Source organism: Lissotriton vulgaris, chromosome 8 (assembly GCF_964263255.1).
Source record: "Lissotriton vulgaris chromosome 8, aLisVul1.2, whole genome shotgun sequence".
NCBI lineage: Eukaryota > Metazoa > Chordata > Amphibia > Caudata > Salamandridae > Lissotriton > Lissotriton vulgaris.
In genome coordinates, this window is record NC_141696.1 from 125025567 (window position 1) to 125042622 (window position 17056).

At 44.3% G+C, this 17056-nt stretch overlaps 1 protein-coding gene across 1 annotated transcript in view; it reads right to left on the reverse strand.

Annotated features, from left to right (window-relative positions):
- Nucleotides 1-3005: 3005 nt before the first annotated feature.
- The window catches only part of PGM2L1 (phosphoglucomutase 2 like 1), a 680235-nt gene continuing 666184 nt past the window's right edge, over nucleotides 3006-17056 (reverse strand). The window contains exon 14 of the mRNA XM_086933811.1: nucleotides 3006-3676. Within this exon, the coding sequence (XP_086789937.1) occupies nucleotides 3574-3676 (103 nt within the window). The 3' untranslated portion in view covers nucleotides 3006-3573. The remainder of the gene's footprint in view (nucleotides 3677-17056) is intronic.

Here is a 17056-nt window from a genome sequence, read left to right on the forward strand (position 1 = left end):
CTCTGTCCGCTTCTGTATTGTATGTATCTCCTTTACTATAGACCATTAATACACAGATACTGAACCACAAACAGTGAATGTTTCAGTAACACAAACAAAGCTCCATAGCTCCCACTGATTCAACTTAAAAAGTACATATTGACTTTGCAAAATGTTGTGCAAATACATGCATCTCTGCTAAACCGTATCGTTTCATAAAAAAATCACAGGCTCTTAAGAAACTTTCTATATACAATAGTGCAAAGCTATCAGCATTAAAGGCCTTGGCAAACTGCTCTATTCTATTACTCCAATAGGTAAATCATTCTCCGGTTTACCACTAGCCTGCTGTAAGGATTTTACAACACAACAGAAAAGGCAATATCAAAACTTCACCTTCATTTTGTAGGTGGACATTCACAGACCACATGACATACAATAGTAAGCTTAGGTAGATATCACTGGAAATAAGACATTCATACAATAAGCATGTTTCTTCAACATGACCAGATATAACTATCCAATGCTATGATTCCTTCAAGTGATAGCATTGTTATATAGTTTACCATGATATAATACAAGTAATAACGACCTTGACATAGCATTTGTGTCATTCCTATTTCAGCTTCTAATTAGAAAGAGCATACCTATATTTATTCCACAGTTATCTATGTTTATTCTTGCAAAAATAGCTTAACAATTTTGCCTTGACCTTTTAACCATTTGAAAATGGATTGTATTTGGGACCATGAAACACTTAAGACACTCCACAAATTATAAAAAGAAAAATATAATTTAAAACATATTCTGCCAGCACTGACCTCAATATCCTATCAAATAAGCACATTGAAGGTCACAGAAGTGAGACTTTCCTCTGGCAGATCTACACCAGATGATGTTTTGAAATAAATGACACCTTGTGCTAACTAACCTGCGTCAGCTAAGGCAGGGACAGAACTTTTTTCAGTCAGTGACTAATAGTTCCTTATGAACAATTTTAAATAGATGCTGCTCTGAGCAAAATGGCTAACTTGCAATTCGATTGTCAAAATCTGGTGACATTCTATGATTTTAAACTTTGGGGAGAACTGTTGTTTGTTACTGGCGATATCCTATAAAGTCTGAAACAAATACAAGCTCTATGTCCCAAACGTCAATGGATTTCACAATCGGGCTAGATTACAGAAGGATCAGTAACAACAACAAGATTCTGTTTTAGGATAATCATGATCTATAGGACATGGGAGACCTCTTTCTCTGTATTATGGTTAACCATAATCCAAACATTTTGTAAGATGGTTATGAGGCAATAAACAATCATTTACCATTGTTTATAGTGGTTATGCTCCCATTCCCAGGGAAAGTCATAGAGAAAGCCATCAACAGCCAACTCGCCACCTTCATCGAAGAGCGCAACATCCTCGAATCCTCCCAACCCGGCTTCAGAAAAAAATACAGCACGGAAACCGCCCTCCTCGTCGCAACAGACGACATCCGCACCCTACTGGATAGAGGAGAAAAAGTAGCCCTCATCCTCCTGGATCTCTCAGCAACCCTCGACACAGTCTCCCTCATCACCCTAATATGCAGACTCCACGACGGAGGGATCCGGGACAAGACCCTCAACTGCATCCACTCGTTCCTCTCTGGCAGAACGCAGTGGGTCAGACTCCCTCCTTTCCTCTCGGACCCTACACCAACCACCTGCGGAGTCCCCCAGGGGTCCACCCTCATCCCTATGCTCTTCAACGTCTGCATGGCTCCGCTCGCCACCATCATCAGAACCTACTGACTCAACATTGTGTCATACGCAGACTACACCCAACTCATCCTCTCCCTATCCAACAAACCCAACACCGCTAGACAACTTTCAAGAAGGCATGGAAGCTGTTGCCAAATGGATGAAAAGCAGCTGCCTACAACTCAACACCGACAAAACAGAAGTAATCATCATGGGCCCAAACCCAGATGCCTGGAACACCACCTGGTGGTCCCCCGCCGTCGGAAGCCCACCCACCCCTATGGACCACGCACAGAACCTTGGAATCATCCTGGACCCGAAGCTCAAAGTGGACCCCCAGATCCACTGCTTCGCATCCTCCTGCTTCCACACCCTCCGCCTTCTAAACAAGACCTTCAAATGGATCCCCCTCGAGCACAGAAAGACCGTCACTCACGCCCTCTTCACCAGTAGACTCGACTACGGCAACGCACTCTACCTTGGAACAAAAACCTTACCCACAAGCTACAAATCATCCAGAACTCCACCGCAAGACTGGTCCTCAAACTGGCAAGCCACTTTCACATCTCCCAGCACGTGCGCACATTCCACTGGCTCCCCGTCAAGGCTAGAATTACTCTCAAGATTCTCACCCACGCACACAAGGCCCTCCACGACACCGGACAGCATACCTGAATAGCCGACTCAAATTCCACGCACCTACGATCAGCCCAGCTCTTCTAAGCCGTGGTCCTCTGCACAAAAAAGATCAGATCGAGAGGACGCTCCTTTTTCTTCCTTGCGGCCAGAGCTTGGAACGCCCTTTCACCATGCCTCAGACAGACAACTTTGCTTCCCATCTTCGTGAAATCTAAAAATCTGTCTCTTCGACAGATCCCCTCCTTGATGGATTGGAACCTGCACACCTCCCACCCCCCAACCCCCAGTGCCTTGAGCACCTCACGGGTGAGTAGCAGCGGTAAACAAGCTCCTGATTGATTAATTAATTGTGTCCGCTGCGCAACTTTGTGACAATTATTTGGGATATTAAAAATGCAAAGCTTTAAACAGACGTTTGATTTGCCACTAATTTTTTAGAACTTAATATGCGACCTTAAGAAGCAACACTCCAGTGCGGCAAAACCTCAAGCATGAAACCGTGTTCAGCAAGATTAAAAACTGCCCTCTAAAAAATATAATGTAGTAAGTGAACAACTAAAACGTATTTTTGTTGTCTACCTGCAAGATAAACTGCTTTTAAGATCTGATACTGTACATTATCGCTTTACTTAAAAATACACTAAAGCAGAAGTAGTATCTGTTTATCAGCAAACAAAAATAATTTAACCTCAAAATAAAGTTACAGCAATTCGATACCTACATTGCGAATTGTTAGCCAGTTGGCATTTTCATTCAACAATATAAATCACATCAGAACAACAACTAGAAAAATGATAGAAAAAATATTGACAAGGACTATCTGGGAGACAACACATTATACATGAAAAATATATAGCAAAAATAGTGGTACATATATATTATAAACAACACCAAGTGTGCAAAGACATATTTGCTTGGATAGTAGCTTCTATGACTTCTCATAAATAGTTTTCAGAAATGTGCAGAGTTACACTAGCACTGTACACTTTCTTTGGTCAACAACAATAAAATAAAACAAGTACCTATGAAGGTAACAGCTTAAGACAGCTATTGTGGGTCAAAGCGGATAATATATTGCTGGCTCTAAAATAACTGTAAGGTATAGACTTAAGTATTTCAGTGAAAGCAAGGTGGGTTGAGAACATAAACGTGTTCTTGGTTTTTTGATCTCCATGGGCAGTGGCAAGGACCCTTGATGTGCATTCTTCCAGAGACTAAGTTGAACGCCAAACCAGTCCATTCTTGCTAGGCTCCAGGAAGTTTTCCACAAGTGCTTCAATAAGTTTCTTGAGATCTTCTTCTAAGAAAGACTTATCACTGAAACATGAAATCAAAAAAATTAAAGTTATTTACCTGAAGAGAATAAAGCAGGAACTCTTACATCCATAATATAATAATAACATATAATGGTTGTAGTGTGCGCATCACCACCTGGACCCAGGCAGCAACCACCTGGACCCAGGCAGCCTGGACCCAGGCAGCAACCCTTGCACCAGTATTACTAACCTTTTCCACCCATGTGCAACTTGTTCCACCCCATATCCCCAAATATACATTTCAAGCACAGCTTAAGAAGATAAAAAAAGGTTTGCGCTAGGAGAAGTTCAAATAAATTCCAATTGTCATGTATTTTTCATATTGTTCCTATCCAGTATGAGCAAAAGCTAAGTGCAGTAAAAAACACAAAAAATCTAGAAGCTCTGAAAGCGAATTACGTTTTTCCAGACAGACTAATAGTAGTCCATCCCAAACTCCTAGGCTACAGCCCCTCTAAAGGGGACTGCAAGCAACCTCACACCAAGCTCAGCCTTGTGGGACACATCAGTGAGGCACAGCTGGAATATGGAAGCTTGGAATCCACAACTGTGTATACGCCTCCCACTGAGGGAACCTCACTTAAACAGCACAAAAAGAGATGGATGTAAAGCTTGAAGTAACATGAGCGACCGGTATCACTCTGACCTGCTTTTCAGTTCCGATTTGTTAGCCCCTCTAAGCTAATAAAGACAGGTACCAACTGTATGCAAGTCAGTCTGGGTTCTTTCTGCAGTGTAGTAAGTGGTTTGGCTGAATGTTGGATTTTAAACGGAGTAGCCAGGAGCAGTTGGAACTGGAAGAAGGAGGAGGAAACTTACCATTACTAGCTGCCCTTTTTCTACCACTAACCTTTCACCAAATAAACCCGCGCTAGATGGCGAAACCTTGTAATTCTTTAGAGTCAATATGTATTTTTTCGCAAGCCAGATAAAAAATGGAAACATATCGGTGGGGAAATCTGGTTAGGAAGAGGGAAAGTGCATAGAAATCAGGAGCAGTAATGTCAATACTACATGTTATTCCTCATTCTGAACATGAAAACTCAGAATTCTATGGTAGTTTCTCCACGGGGGAAAAAAGGAGTTGTGGTGATGAACTTTCCTCAGGGCGAAAATACTGAGTATTTCAAGACTACTTGTAATAATGGCCATAAAGGAAAAAATCATCTAAAAGCACATACGTTAAAACCCTCAGGTTGTATTTACATATGCTATTACTATGGGTATGCAGGTTTTATTTTACAATGCAGTAATTGTTCTGTTGCTACTAAACAGGTTCTAGAATCTATGCAAGGAGTATTTTTTTCCCAAAGACCTGCTAGCTTGGAGTCCTATGGTACTGTGCTGAGCACAATAAAGCACAGGGGCGGTTTTGTCTTCATTGAACCTACATATTTTCGATATTCTACATTAATGGATTTTCCCCATAGGAAACAAGTTGCTGTGTTCCAGCTGTTTGTGGTTTAGCTGGATGGTGGTTCTACTGACATGTTCCAAGTATACCATAAAAAAAATCTGAATTGTCTGTGCACAACAGCCGTCTTGTGAAGCCGCCGCCTCGAGGAAACGTAATGCACACCGGTGCATGACATGCGCTGTTTCCTTGGAGATCAATAGGAAGGACAACATTTGTCCATGTGGCCTTGAGGACAGGAAATACGCAATGACACATCAGGGCGTCATATGCTGGCAATCAATTGAGTTCCATGCCGCTGCATGTAATACACTACTCAACAATATGGGAGCGCAATACCTAGACAACCGCCATAAGCTGCAGTAGCGGAAGAGTGTGGAGCGTCAATAGGGGTTTTCTGAGGTATTTACAAATGTAACACCTATTTTTGTCAGCTGCCCATTTCAAATAAGAGTCCTTGGAGGCTTTAACCTACTTTGTGGTAAGAGAAGGGCTGAATGAAACTATGAATAATCATTGGATATTATAGTGAGCAGTGCTCACTGACTGAAAATTACTGTGAAAATGCAATTTGACCCCCTCCCACCTTTCAAAGTTCCACAGACCAAAGGTGATCCTCCCATTCCAGGGGTAAGGTGGAAGGAGGAATTCATGACATATCTTAAAGTTTTTCATGGAGAGAAAAAATATATATTTTTCTAAACTGCTTGGGGTCAGAAGGACAAGTAGTGTTCAGAACACTACCGCAAGTAGAAGGTCAGGAATGTTTTTGACGAAGCCATGGTGAGAATAGACATTGTTTTAAACCTACATCTAGTGTTGCTCTGAATAGATTTAAATTCTACACTCGTGCCCCAGAGGAGGGTGAAATGATCAATGAGTTTCTCACTGGTTTGTGTGCTCTATCTATAACACTGCAATTTTGGAGCTACCACTGAAGGGATCAAAGCATTATACAAGTTAAGATCAATAAGATTCAGGGGCAGTCGTGAGTTATAGGTGATCCAAATTTGCAGGATATAATAAGCACTACCAAAGCATTGGAACAATCAGAAAAGTGGATGAAATATTTGAATATGGAGAGTAAAGTGTCAACTGAGGATGTTTGTAGTGTGAACACTGGAACTTTGCAAGTGGGCGGGTAGAATGTGTTCATAAACTCTGAAAAGGATTTCCATTTATTTATGTATTTATAGAGCGCCAGAATCGACTCCCGAAGGAGTAGCTCTAGGCTTCGGACAGGCAACATAGATATAATTCAACTGCAGCGAAGATGAGAAACAGACAAGGGTAGTCTTAAGCAGCTTCCTAAATTGTAAGTGATTAGGGCACTGTCGTAAGTGCAGGGGGAGCTCATTCCCATAACGCAGGACAAGGTAGGAGAGGTCCTTTCCCCCTAGTCTTGCCCTCCTAACTCGGGGAACCTCTAAAAGATGTTTGGCGCATGAGCGGAGAGACCTAGAATTAGGGTGCAAATTTCTCCGCGAGATAGATAGGACCAAGATTGGAAAGCGCCTTATGGATGGCACAACAACTTTTGAATTCTACTCGTTAGTGTATAGGAAGCCAGTGAAGCTGCAAGAGAAGAGGGCGGGAGGTAGTCCCAGGGGGCACATTAAGAACTAGCCGTGCCGCCATATTCTGGACCACCTGTAATCTATTGATCAAAGTCTCACTAGCAGAGATCAGCAGACCGTTACAGTAGTCCAGCCGGCATAATAGAAGTGCCAGAGTCCGAGTCTTTCGAGTGGAGTCAGGCAGTAAAGGAAAGACTCAGCGGAGTAGGCCCAGAGTATGGAAGCAGACGCCAGCTGTCTGAGTGGTGTGCTCTTTCAGGGTGAGAGCTTGGTCCAGGCGGATGCCTACGTTTTTGATAGTGGATTTAGGGTCAGGAGGGGTGCCAAGATTGAGCGGCCACCACTCTGGAGACCATAGTAGGGGGGCATCTCCGAATAGTAAAATCTCAGTTTTCCCAACGTTACCCTGGAGGAGATTACTCTTCATCCAGTGTGAGATGGTTCTCATTCCAGAGGAGAAGGTCAGCTGTAGACGGTGTAAATTTGGCAAAAGGGAGAAGCAGCTGTGTATCGTCGGCATATGATATTGGGGTAAACCCATAAGTCCTCAAGAGATTGGCCAATGTAGCAACATTAAAAAGTGTGGGGCTCAGGCATGAGCCCTGGGGCACTCCTTTGGACAGTTCCATAGGTGCCGAACAGTATGGGCCAAGATTGACAGTCTGTGAGCGACCAGATAAAAAACTTGACATCAAGTGAAAAGCAAAGTTTCTTAGTCCAATCTCCTTCAGTTTCCTGAGTAATATCTGATGTGAGACCATGTCAAACGTGGCAGACAGGTCAAACAGCACCAGAATCGTGGAGTGGCACTTGTCTAGGGTCATCCTAATGTTATCGGTGACCGCTTAGCAGGGCTGATTCGGTGCAGTGCCTGGGCCTAAAGCCTGACTGGGAAGAGTCTAAGCTACCAGTAAGTTCGACATAGTTGGCGAGATGTATGTTAATATGTCTCTCCAGTAGTTTACTGCACTGTGAGAGTGGCACGGTGCATACCTTTTTCATACTTTTCTTTATATGTATCCTATTTCACATTTTTTATTGATTGCGTGCTCCCCGGAAAGCGTGGACGGCCCAAAACCAGTGGTTTACCCAGGAAAGAAAGAAGCGAGATGGGACGTAGATTGGACAGATCTGTCAGCGGGGTCTTGGTGTTCTTACAAATGGGCATAGCCTGCGCTGCTTCCCATTCTGACGGAACGTGACCCTCTCTTAGTGAAAGGTTGAGGAGATGTTCAATCGAGGGGGAGAGTTGAGTGGCCAGGGAACTTTGTCTGGAATAATGTTGGTGGGGGACCCAGATTATACTCTATGGATCAGAGTTACAACATCTGCCAAGGTCAGCAGAGGAAAGCTTTCAAGCAGTGGAGGGGTTGCCGGTTCAGGTAGATCTGTAGTCAAAGGGGCTAGGTCCTGGCTTCCTGGCAAAACAATTTTTTCATAGATTCGCTCAATTTTCTATGAGAAGTATTGTGCGATATCATTTCATAGTATTTGCGTAGGTGGGTCAAGGTTCTCAAAGGCCTGTGGATTAGTGAAAGACTGGAGGATACGATGTAGGATTTTAGGGGCATTGCCAGCCATAGTTAGTAGGGAGGCATTGTAAGTTTTATGCACAACTTTTATGTTATTATGGTTACTAGACAAAGTGGCCAGAATCTGAGCTTCATCACTCTCATCGTGGGTCGTGTGCCACTGTCTCTCCAATTTCCTACAAAGTTGTTTTTGCACACGCAGCGGAGGGGAGAACCAGGCAGCCTGCGGACGTTTGTAGTCGATCGGGAGACGTTTCAGTGGTGCAAGATAATCAATAGTCTTCGAGACTGCAGAATTGTATTTAGCCAGGGCTTCTACTATATTATGCGATGCGATGATCCGTGGCCTTAGAAAGGAGGCTTGAAAGCTCCCCGAGGTGACTTTCTACCATTGTCTATGGATGTGATGTGTGGCCGGGTTTGATCTCTTCGGCTCCCTTGGGCCCTGAATGGAAAATTCAATCAGCGCATGGTCGGACCAAGTTAGTTGGAAGGGAGGCTTACACTGAACATTAGGAGAATTGGAAAAATATTGTCCAGTGTGTGACCAGCTATGTGAGTGGGGCCTGCATTGAGCTTGGATAGGCCTAGGAGTGCTAGGTGAGCCATGAGAGCCTGTGAATCGGCATTGGAAGTGCATTCTCTATGAATATTAAAGTCACCTAATAGCAAAAAATTGCTGCTCGCAATCACGTGGGGGGCTATTAGTTCAGTGAGTAATAGCGGGAATTCAGTGAAAGTTCCTGGGGGACGATACACTAAGGCCCCCTTCCAGCTGAATTGGGAGCAGAAAACTATCTGAAAGACAAGAACTTCCATCATAGCATTACAGCACTCTTCCAGTGGGGAGACATTAATGCTATCTTTATCCACAATAGCAATACCTCCTCCCACTTTAAGTGATCTGTCTATCCTATTGAACTTGTAGCCTTCAGGAATGGCTAACGCAATAGAAGGAACAGAGTGAGGCTTAAGCCAGGTTTAGGTCAGAAATCCCAGCTTGGGCTGTACCGAGGACAGTAGATCCCAGACCTCAGTGGAGTGCTTAGGCAGGGAACGGATGTTGCATAGCAAACCTTTCCATCCCATCTGCGACTTATCTTTTAAGTTACCTATAGCTTGGTCAGGGGGGGTAGAAGGTTCAGAAATAAGAGAGCCCATACTTGAAAGAGAGTGGTATAGAGCCTCATGAATCGGCACCGTCTTACCAGAGTTGCCCTGAAACTGGACGGCTCGTCAGGCGAAGGGGCCTTCGGGGAAAGGCCAAGACTCAGTCCGGCAAGAGGGTATAGGATCGGCCCTTAAATCCAGCAGCTCCCGTCTAATATAGAACCTAAGTGGAGCTGAGCCCTTTTTAAGAGTAAATTGGCCAGGGCCCCTGGCTCCTGGCGACGTCCAGACGCTGACGGGTGCAGACGGGCTTGCCTTAGATGCCCCGCCTGCGCGCCCGTTGCACGCATCTGCTGCGTGTCGTCTGAGGCATCAGGTTATGTAGAGGGGGCTGGGGCACTAGAGCGCCAACCGGACGTGGAATAGAAGAACAGGAACTCCCTCCACAACAATCGAGCAGAGCTTGCGGTGGACCAGGGGGGAAAGAGAGCAAAACAGGTAATAGGGTGAGCAGCAACAATAAGGCAGAGTCAAGTGTTTTAAAAGACTAAAAGTAATGTGCAAAATCGCTTAGGCAGCAAACTCAGCTACAGCAGCATCTCTCATAGTACGCGTCATTGCTATACATGCGGCAATACTAATCATGTAGAAACTCACCTCAATTCCCAGTACTGGGTAAAGAATGTATAAATGTTGGCGCATATGACATTTTGTGCAAATTTGTAGGGATCTAAAACAAATAGCAACACTAGCACTACATCCAGAGGCGAAGTTTCATGTGTAAGTGAAGACTGCGATCGTATTGGAGAGGGTGGAAGCAACATAGGGTAGTTCTATCTATTAAAGAGTTTGGTGAATGTAGGAATAGGCAGGATGAAATTAAACCACCCAAGTGTGTAGTTCGATTATTGAATGTGGAACTGGAACTAATAGCAGATCCTGGCTCACCATGGACAATAATTGCAAAAGATTACTTTGTGCAACACTTTGAGGGAGTATTGTGTATGAAGTATCTAAAAGAATCCAATATAGTTGCAGAACGTTTTGATGGATCCAAGATTGATATGGTGGGGTGCAAGGAGGTTGAAATTGAATTCAAAGGTTACATGGCTCATAGTAAGTGGTTTGTGGCTTCCAAGGGTGTAAATGTGTTTGGGTGTAGAGACCAGTGGAAATTGGGCTTAATTCTTAAACCGAGAAGTAAAGAGCTGGCTGTTGTTGTATCCAATGGCAAACTACAGATTTGGTTATTGGCCAGATTCCTAAGGCATTCTCTGAAGATTTGGGAAACTTGAAGATTTATTTATTTATTTATTTATTTACGCAACTTTTATAGCGCGACAAATACCCGAAGGTGTCTCGGCGCTGTGGAGCAACTGGAGTCTATCATCAAGTCATCCTCTTACTGATTAAACAGCCATGTTTTCAAGAGCCTGCGGAAGCTCATCAGATTCGGGGCGGTTTTGATGGCTAGTGGCAAGAGGTTCCAAAGTTTTGGAGTGGCCACAAGAAAGCGCCTGTCTCCCCAGGTGACCGATCTTGTGCGTGGCACCGGGAGGAGACTGTTATTGGCCGATCTTAATTGCCTCCTAGGAGTATACAGCTGGAAAGCTTCAACCAGGAACCTAGGTCCAGTGCCATGTACAGCCTTATAAGCAATACAGAGGGCCTTAAACTTGACGCGGCTCTCCACTCTCAGCCAATGAAGCTGACGAATACCGAGAGTGGTAGATTTGCGACGAGGGATGTTGAGAAGAATCCTAGCAGCCGCATTCTGAATAGATTGCAGCTTCGTTGTGACACGCTTCTGGGTGTGAAGAAAACCGGTCATAAAATTAAGATTAAAAGTGGTGCTGTACCTGTTAAACAAAAACTCAGACGAGTACCTGTGAATTTCATTGATGAACTAAAAGAAATGTTCGAGGGCATAGTTGATGAAGAAATAATTGAAGAAGTGGAGTCAATTTAGGAAAACTCTGGGGCGGTAAAAGTTCTAAGGCAGGCACTGCCAAACTTTAGAACTCTCTTCCGCTTAATCTCGAATGCTCAAAATATTCTTCAATTTACAAAGGCCTTGAAAGAATGGCTTTTAATCTCTAGTCAAGCTTTGTAATTCCATGGTTTACTTTTCCAAGGCTGCGCCAAGACACCCACAGTGAATCAAGTGCTATATAAACTCAATAACATAACATCTGAATGATATTTTCCCATTGTGTCGGTGCGTAAACCAGAAAAAAGGTTGAGGTTGTGTTTGGACTTGAGAGCCCTCAATGCCAATTTGGTACTGAATTGCCACCCGTTGCCTATTATTAATGAGGTAGTGTGTATGCTAGAGGGGGCAAAAGTATTTTCAACATTTGATCTTCATTCAGCTTATCACCAAATAGAGTTGACTGAAGAATCAAAACACTTCATTTCTTGTCTTACTCCTCAATGTATTTTCCAATTCAAAAGGATGCCCTTTCGGCCTAGCCTCAGTGGCATGTTTCAAAGGGCAATGTTTCACATTTTTAGAGGTATGTCAAGTGCTTCCATGACAATATTCAAATACTTTCCTGGAATGAAAAGGAACACATGGAACGTGTTATGGAAGTATGCACTTTTTTTTTCTTCAGGTTGAGGCCATTTGACTCAACTCGTTTGCAACTTTTGTGATTCTGTTGAATATCTGGGCACATATTATATGGAAATGGATTGGTTCCGAAGAAATCTTTAGTAGGTGCTACTGTTATGGCTCCTGTTTCAGACAATAAGGAGAAACTTCTGTCATTTGCAGGTTTATAAAAATATTATAACAAATTTATAGGAAACGTTGCTTCCATGTTGGAACTCTTATAATGACCGACCAGGAACAAAGCAGTTTTTGGTTGAATAGATAGACAACAAAAGGAGTTCCAGCTAATCAAGGGGGACATTGCACAAGCACCCACGCTCAAGCCTTTTTGTTTGAACAAAGTCTGTATCATCACTGTTGATGTAAGTTTATATTGTATTGGGGGTATTATTTCAAAAGTGTGTGAAGGATGAGCGATGTGTTGCATTTGCATCAAGAACGCTTAGTGATACTGAAAGGATGTGCACAGTTATTGAGAAGCAGTTGTTAGATTGTGTGTGGGCCATTGAACACTATTGCAACTATGTGTGGGGTGTTAGGTTCATACTCCAAACCGACCATAATCCGTTGGTGGGGATTCTGTCATTGGGTGGTGGATGGAATGTCACAGCATACATAGCCAGGCTTATTTCTAGGTTTAAGGAGTAAAATGTCAGTGTGGAATATGCCCCGGACAAGTACAATGTAACAGCAGATTGATTGTCTAGGTTGCCATGTCCTAGTAACAAGAATGTTAACACCTTGGCTGCTAGGTGTTTTCCCCCCCTGTGCTGGAAATTGCATTTCTTCTTTATTCATGACGAGCTCAGCTCGTCATCAGCACAGCTCAACTGTGCATCATGACGAGCTGAGCTCGTCATCAGCATCGAAAGGGTTAAAGAGCCTAATGACATTTAAATGATTGTGACCATCAAGGACTTTGTGAGCAGGGAATTTAGAAGCATATCGGAGGAGACATGGAGGAAACGTGTGGATGATGATGAGAAGAGGCAATTGCTAAAAACAAGCATTTGCAATGCAATTGGTCTCACATATGTGAGAGTTTGAGCTATTGGCATTGTAAATGCCTTTTATTTATCTGTTTTGAAAACCTGCAAGCGGTGCGTAAACACACACTTTGTACAGTCCATATGAATGGTAGCAGTGTCAAAGTAAGAGTACTTCTCGAGCTTTGTTTCTCCTGCGCATATAAAAACCAACACTCGTACATTCAAGCATAGTAAGCAAAGTGAGTGACTGCATGTCTGAGTGTGAAAAGAAATGGACAACTCTAATACACAAAACACTGTCACCACCCACATGCTCCCTGCACACACAGTCCCGATACACCACTATGCCGACCTGAGGGATTTCCACCAACACCTCCCTACTCCTCTCCAACTGCCAGGAAAACCAAAGGGAAGGAGGGCAGCAGGGATCGAAATAGACAAAAGTAAGCCACAGTCATAAAAGTGAGTGAAAGCAGGCGTCCGGTGAGCCAAAAGTAGTGTGGTGCAGGGCAGAGACGGCTGAAGTCATCAAGACTGAGATTGGTGCTGCTGTTATAAACATGCATTGGGCAAGAAAACAAGTTACTTACCTGTAACTTTGGTTCCCCAGTATTGGTAACTTTCATAGATTCCCATGCTTTGTATCATTCCCCGTCGTCGGAATGGGAGCCTCTGTAAATAGAAAATACCTTAGTAGTAAGCACAAAGTGAAAAAAAAGGCCTAGGCCTCATCTCATTTTGTAGCTTATTCACCTCTTTTTGTAAAAGAGACCAAATTCTTGCGGTAGCCAATCAGAGCAGCCTCACCCCATAGAACCTTCCTGAGAGAACCTCAGAGCCTCAGATTTTCGTAGCCGTTGTGAACAGCAACATCATACGACCATAAGGCTGAGCTTTCCCAGGGGAGGAGGTTGGGCGCATGGGAATCTATGAAAGTTACCAATACTGGGGAACCAAAGTTACAGGTAAGTAACTTGTTTTCTTGCCCCAGTATTGGAACTTTCATAGATTCCCATGCTTTGTATCAGAGTTGAAAAGCATATTTTGTAATCTGAGTACCTGTAAATATCATGCTGAATCCTGATAAGAAAAACAGATACACATTTGCATCAGAAAGCAAAAACAATAACATGTAATACAAAATATGCAAACAGGAAGGCGGGATAGAAAGGAAAGCTCACCGACTTATTGGAAAAGGTTCCTCAAAACCGCCTGGCCCACTGCCGCATCCTCTTTCACAGAAGAATCCAAGCAGTAGTGGCGAGTGAAGGTGTGGACACTGCTCCATGTCACCGCTCTACATATGTCCTTGATCGGGACACCTGCGAATAGAGCCGCTGATGAAGCCATTGATCTCGTAGAATGAGCACGTACTGCTCGTTGAAGTGGTTTTTCCGTTACTTGATGGCAAAAATGTATAGCACTGGAAATCCAGCGGGAAATGCAGGGTTTAGAAACTGGACACCCCTTTCGAGGAGCGCTGAATGAAACAAAAAGCTGGGAAGACTTTCTGAATAGTGTTGTTCGCTCCAAATAGAATTTAAGACATCTGTGAATGTCCAAAGAGTGTAAAGCCCTTTCAGCTGGTGTGGAAGGCCGCGGAAAGAAAGATTTTAAGACCACCGGCTCATTCAGATGAAATTCTGAGGGTACCTTCCGAATAAATTTAGGATTTGTCCTTAGGATGAGAAAATTATTTTTGAACTGTAGAAAAGGTTCCTCAATTGTGAAAGCCAGGAGCTCACTAACTCTTCTAGCCGATGTCAGGGCCAAGAGAAGAGCCAGTTTTTCCATGAGAGAAACTTAAGGTCAGCCCTATGAATAGGCTCAAATGGGGCCCTCATTAGATGTGACAAGACCAAATTAAGATGCCAGGCTGGTGGTGGAGGTCGGACTGGTGGAAAAACCCTGAATAAACCTTTCAGGAATTGTTTAATAATCCTTGCAGACCACAGGGAAGGACCTGATGATGAACGTCTGAATCTAGAAATGGCTGCTAGATGTACCTTTACAGAAGAAGGAGCCAATCCAGATTTTGCAAGAGAAAGGATGTAAGGTAAGAGTTGGTGTGGTGCAGAAGTATATGGATGTAGACCTTCTTTCCGACACCAAAAGCAGAATCTCTTCCACTTAGCCCGATAGGTTTTGTTCGTACTAGGCGCTCTGGCCTTGGCCAAAATGTCTTTACATTCTCCTGAAAGTTTTAAACCTGGAACTCTCTGAACTCAGGAGCCACGCTGTCAATCGTAGTGACTTCAAGTCCGGATGTAGAACCTGTCCGTGAGCCATTGTCAACAGTGACGGAACAGGACGCAGGAGAATTGGCTGATCCTGGGAGAGGAGGAGAAGTTCTGTGTACCAAAACTGCCTGGGCCATGCTGGTGCGATCAGAATCATCCTGCACGGCTCTACTTTGAGCTTGCGGATCAGTCTCGGAATCAGCGGAATGGGAGGAAAGGCGTAAACAATAAGCGCCGGACCAGGCAATCAAAAGCACATTCCCCAAGGATTCCCGATGGTGAACCCTGCTTGCGAAGGACAGGCATTTGGCGTTCTGGAGAGTTGAAAACAGATCGATGGATGGGGTCCCCCAGCGTGCAAACAGTTCCTTCAGAATGGCCTGGTCCAGTTCCCATTCGTGGGTGATATTCTTTTGGCTACTCAAATCGTCCGCTGTGACATTTAGTGTTCCCGCCAGATGTTCCGCTGAAAGGGTGATATTGTTTTGGATCACCCAATTCCAAAGCCTCTGTGCTTCCTTCGAGAGGGTGGAAGATCTCGTTCTGCCTTGCTTGTTTATGTAGTGCATGGCTGTGGTGTTGTCTGTACGAACCAGCACTGCACGGTCGCGGATTCACGAAAGGAAGGCTTGTAAGGCCAGACGAATAGCGATAAGTTCCAGTAGATTGATGTGGAACTTGACTTGGACTGGACTCCAATGGCCACTGACCTTTAGTTCCTGGAGGACCGCTCCCCATCCTTCCATGGAAGCATCTGTCGTCAATACCATGGGAGATGGTGGAAGTTGGAATGGTAAACCCCTGGAAAGATTGTCTTTCAGCAACCATCAGCTGCTTGCCTTCCTCATTTCCGGAGTAATGACAATCCTGTCGTCGAAGGAGCCTGTGACCTGACGCCATTGTTTGTCCAACTGTTCTTGCAGTGGACGCATTCGCAGCCTGCAGTGTGGAACTAATGGTATGCAGGATGATATCGATCAGAGAAGCGATTTGTATTTGCGAACTGACAGAAACATCCGTGTCTGAAGAAGGCGAGCTGAAAGAATCAGTTTGTTTTGGCGTTCTTCTGAAGGAAGAGCCAGGCAGCACTCCGTGTCCAGGATAGCACCCAGAAACTTCGCTGTTTTGGAGGGGCGCAAAATCGATTTTTCTCTGTTGAGCCGAAGGCCCAGTTGCTCGAACAGCTGTCTGCAGCTCGTGACTGCCCTGGACGCCTCTTGGGAAGAAGGAGTCTTCAGCAGCCAATCGTCCAGATATGGGAAGACTTCTAAAGACTGCTTCCTGAGAAAGGCTGCCAGCGGAGCTAGTACCTTTGTAAAGACCCACGGAGCAGATCGGAGACCAAAAGGCAGTACTTTGAATTGAAAATGGCTCTTGCCTACTGTAAACCGAAGGTATTGCCAGTGAGCTGGATGAATGGGGAATGAATGGGTACATGGAAGTAAGCGTCTTCCAAATCTAGGGTCGCCATGTAGTCCCCTGGATTGAGAAGGCGGAGGATGTCCTGAAGTGTGATCATCCTGTAGGACAACTTGATTAGATAAGTGTTGAGCTGCCGTAGATCTAAGATCGGACGCCACTTTTCCTTCGTCTTCCGAACCAGGAAGAACCTGGAATAGAAACCTTTCCCCTTTTGAGAGAGTGGAACAGGTTCTATTGCCCCCTTGGTGAAGAGTTGGTGGGCCTCGAAAGAAGGAGTTTGAGATGTTTGGGTGTAAAGGCGTCAGGAGCTCTTGTTGGAGGAAGATCTTGGAACTCCAACGTGTGTCCTTCCTTGATAATATGTAGGACCCACTGGTCTGTTATGACCATCCAGTTGTTGAGGCAATGGGCAATCCTGCCCCCCACTGGTGTTAATGAGGGCACAGGAACATTAGAAAGAGCCACCTGGCCGCTATTGTTTCC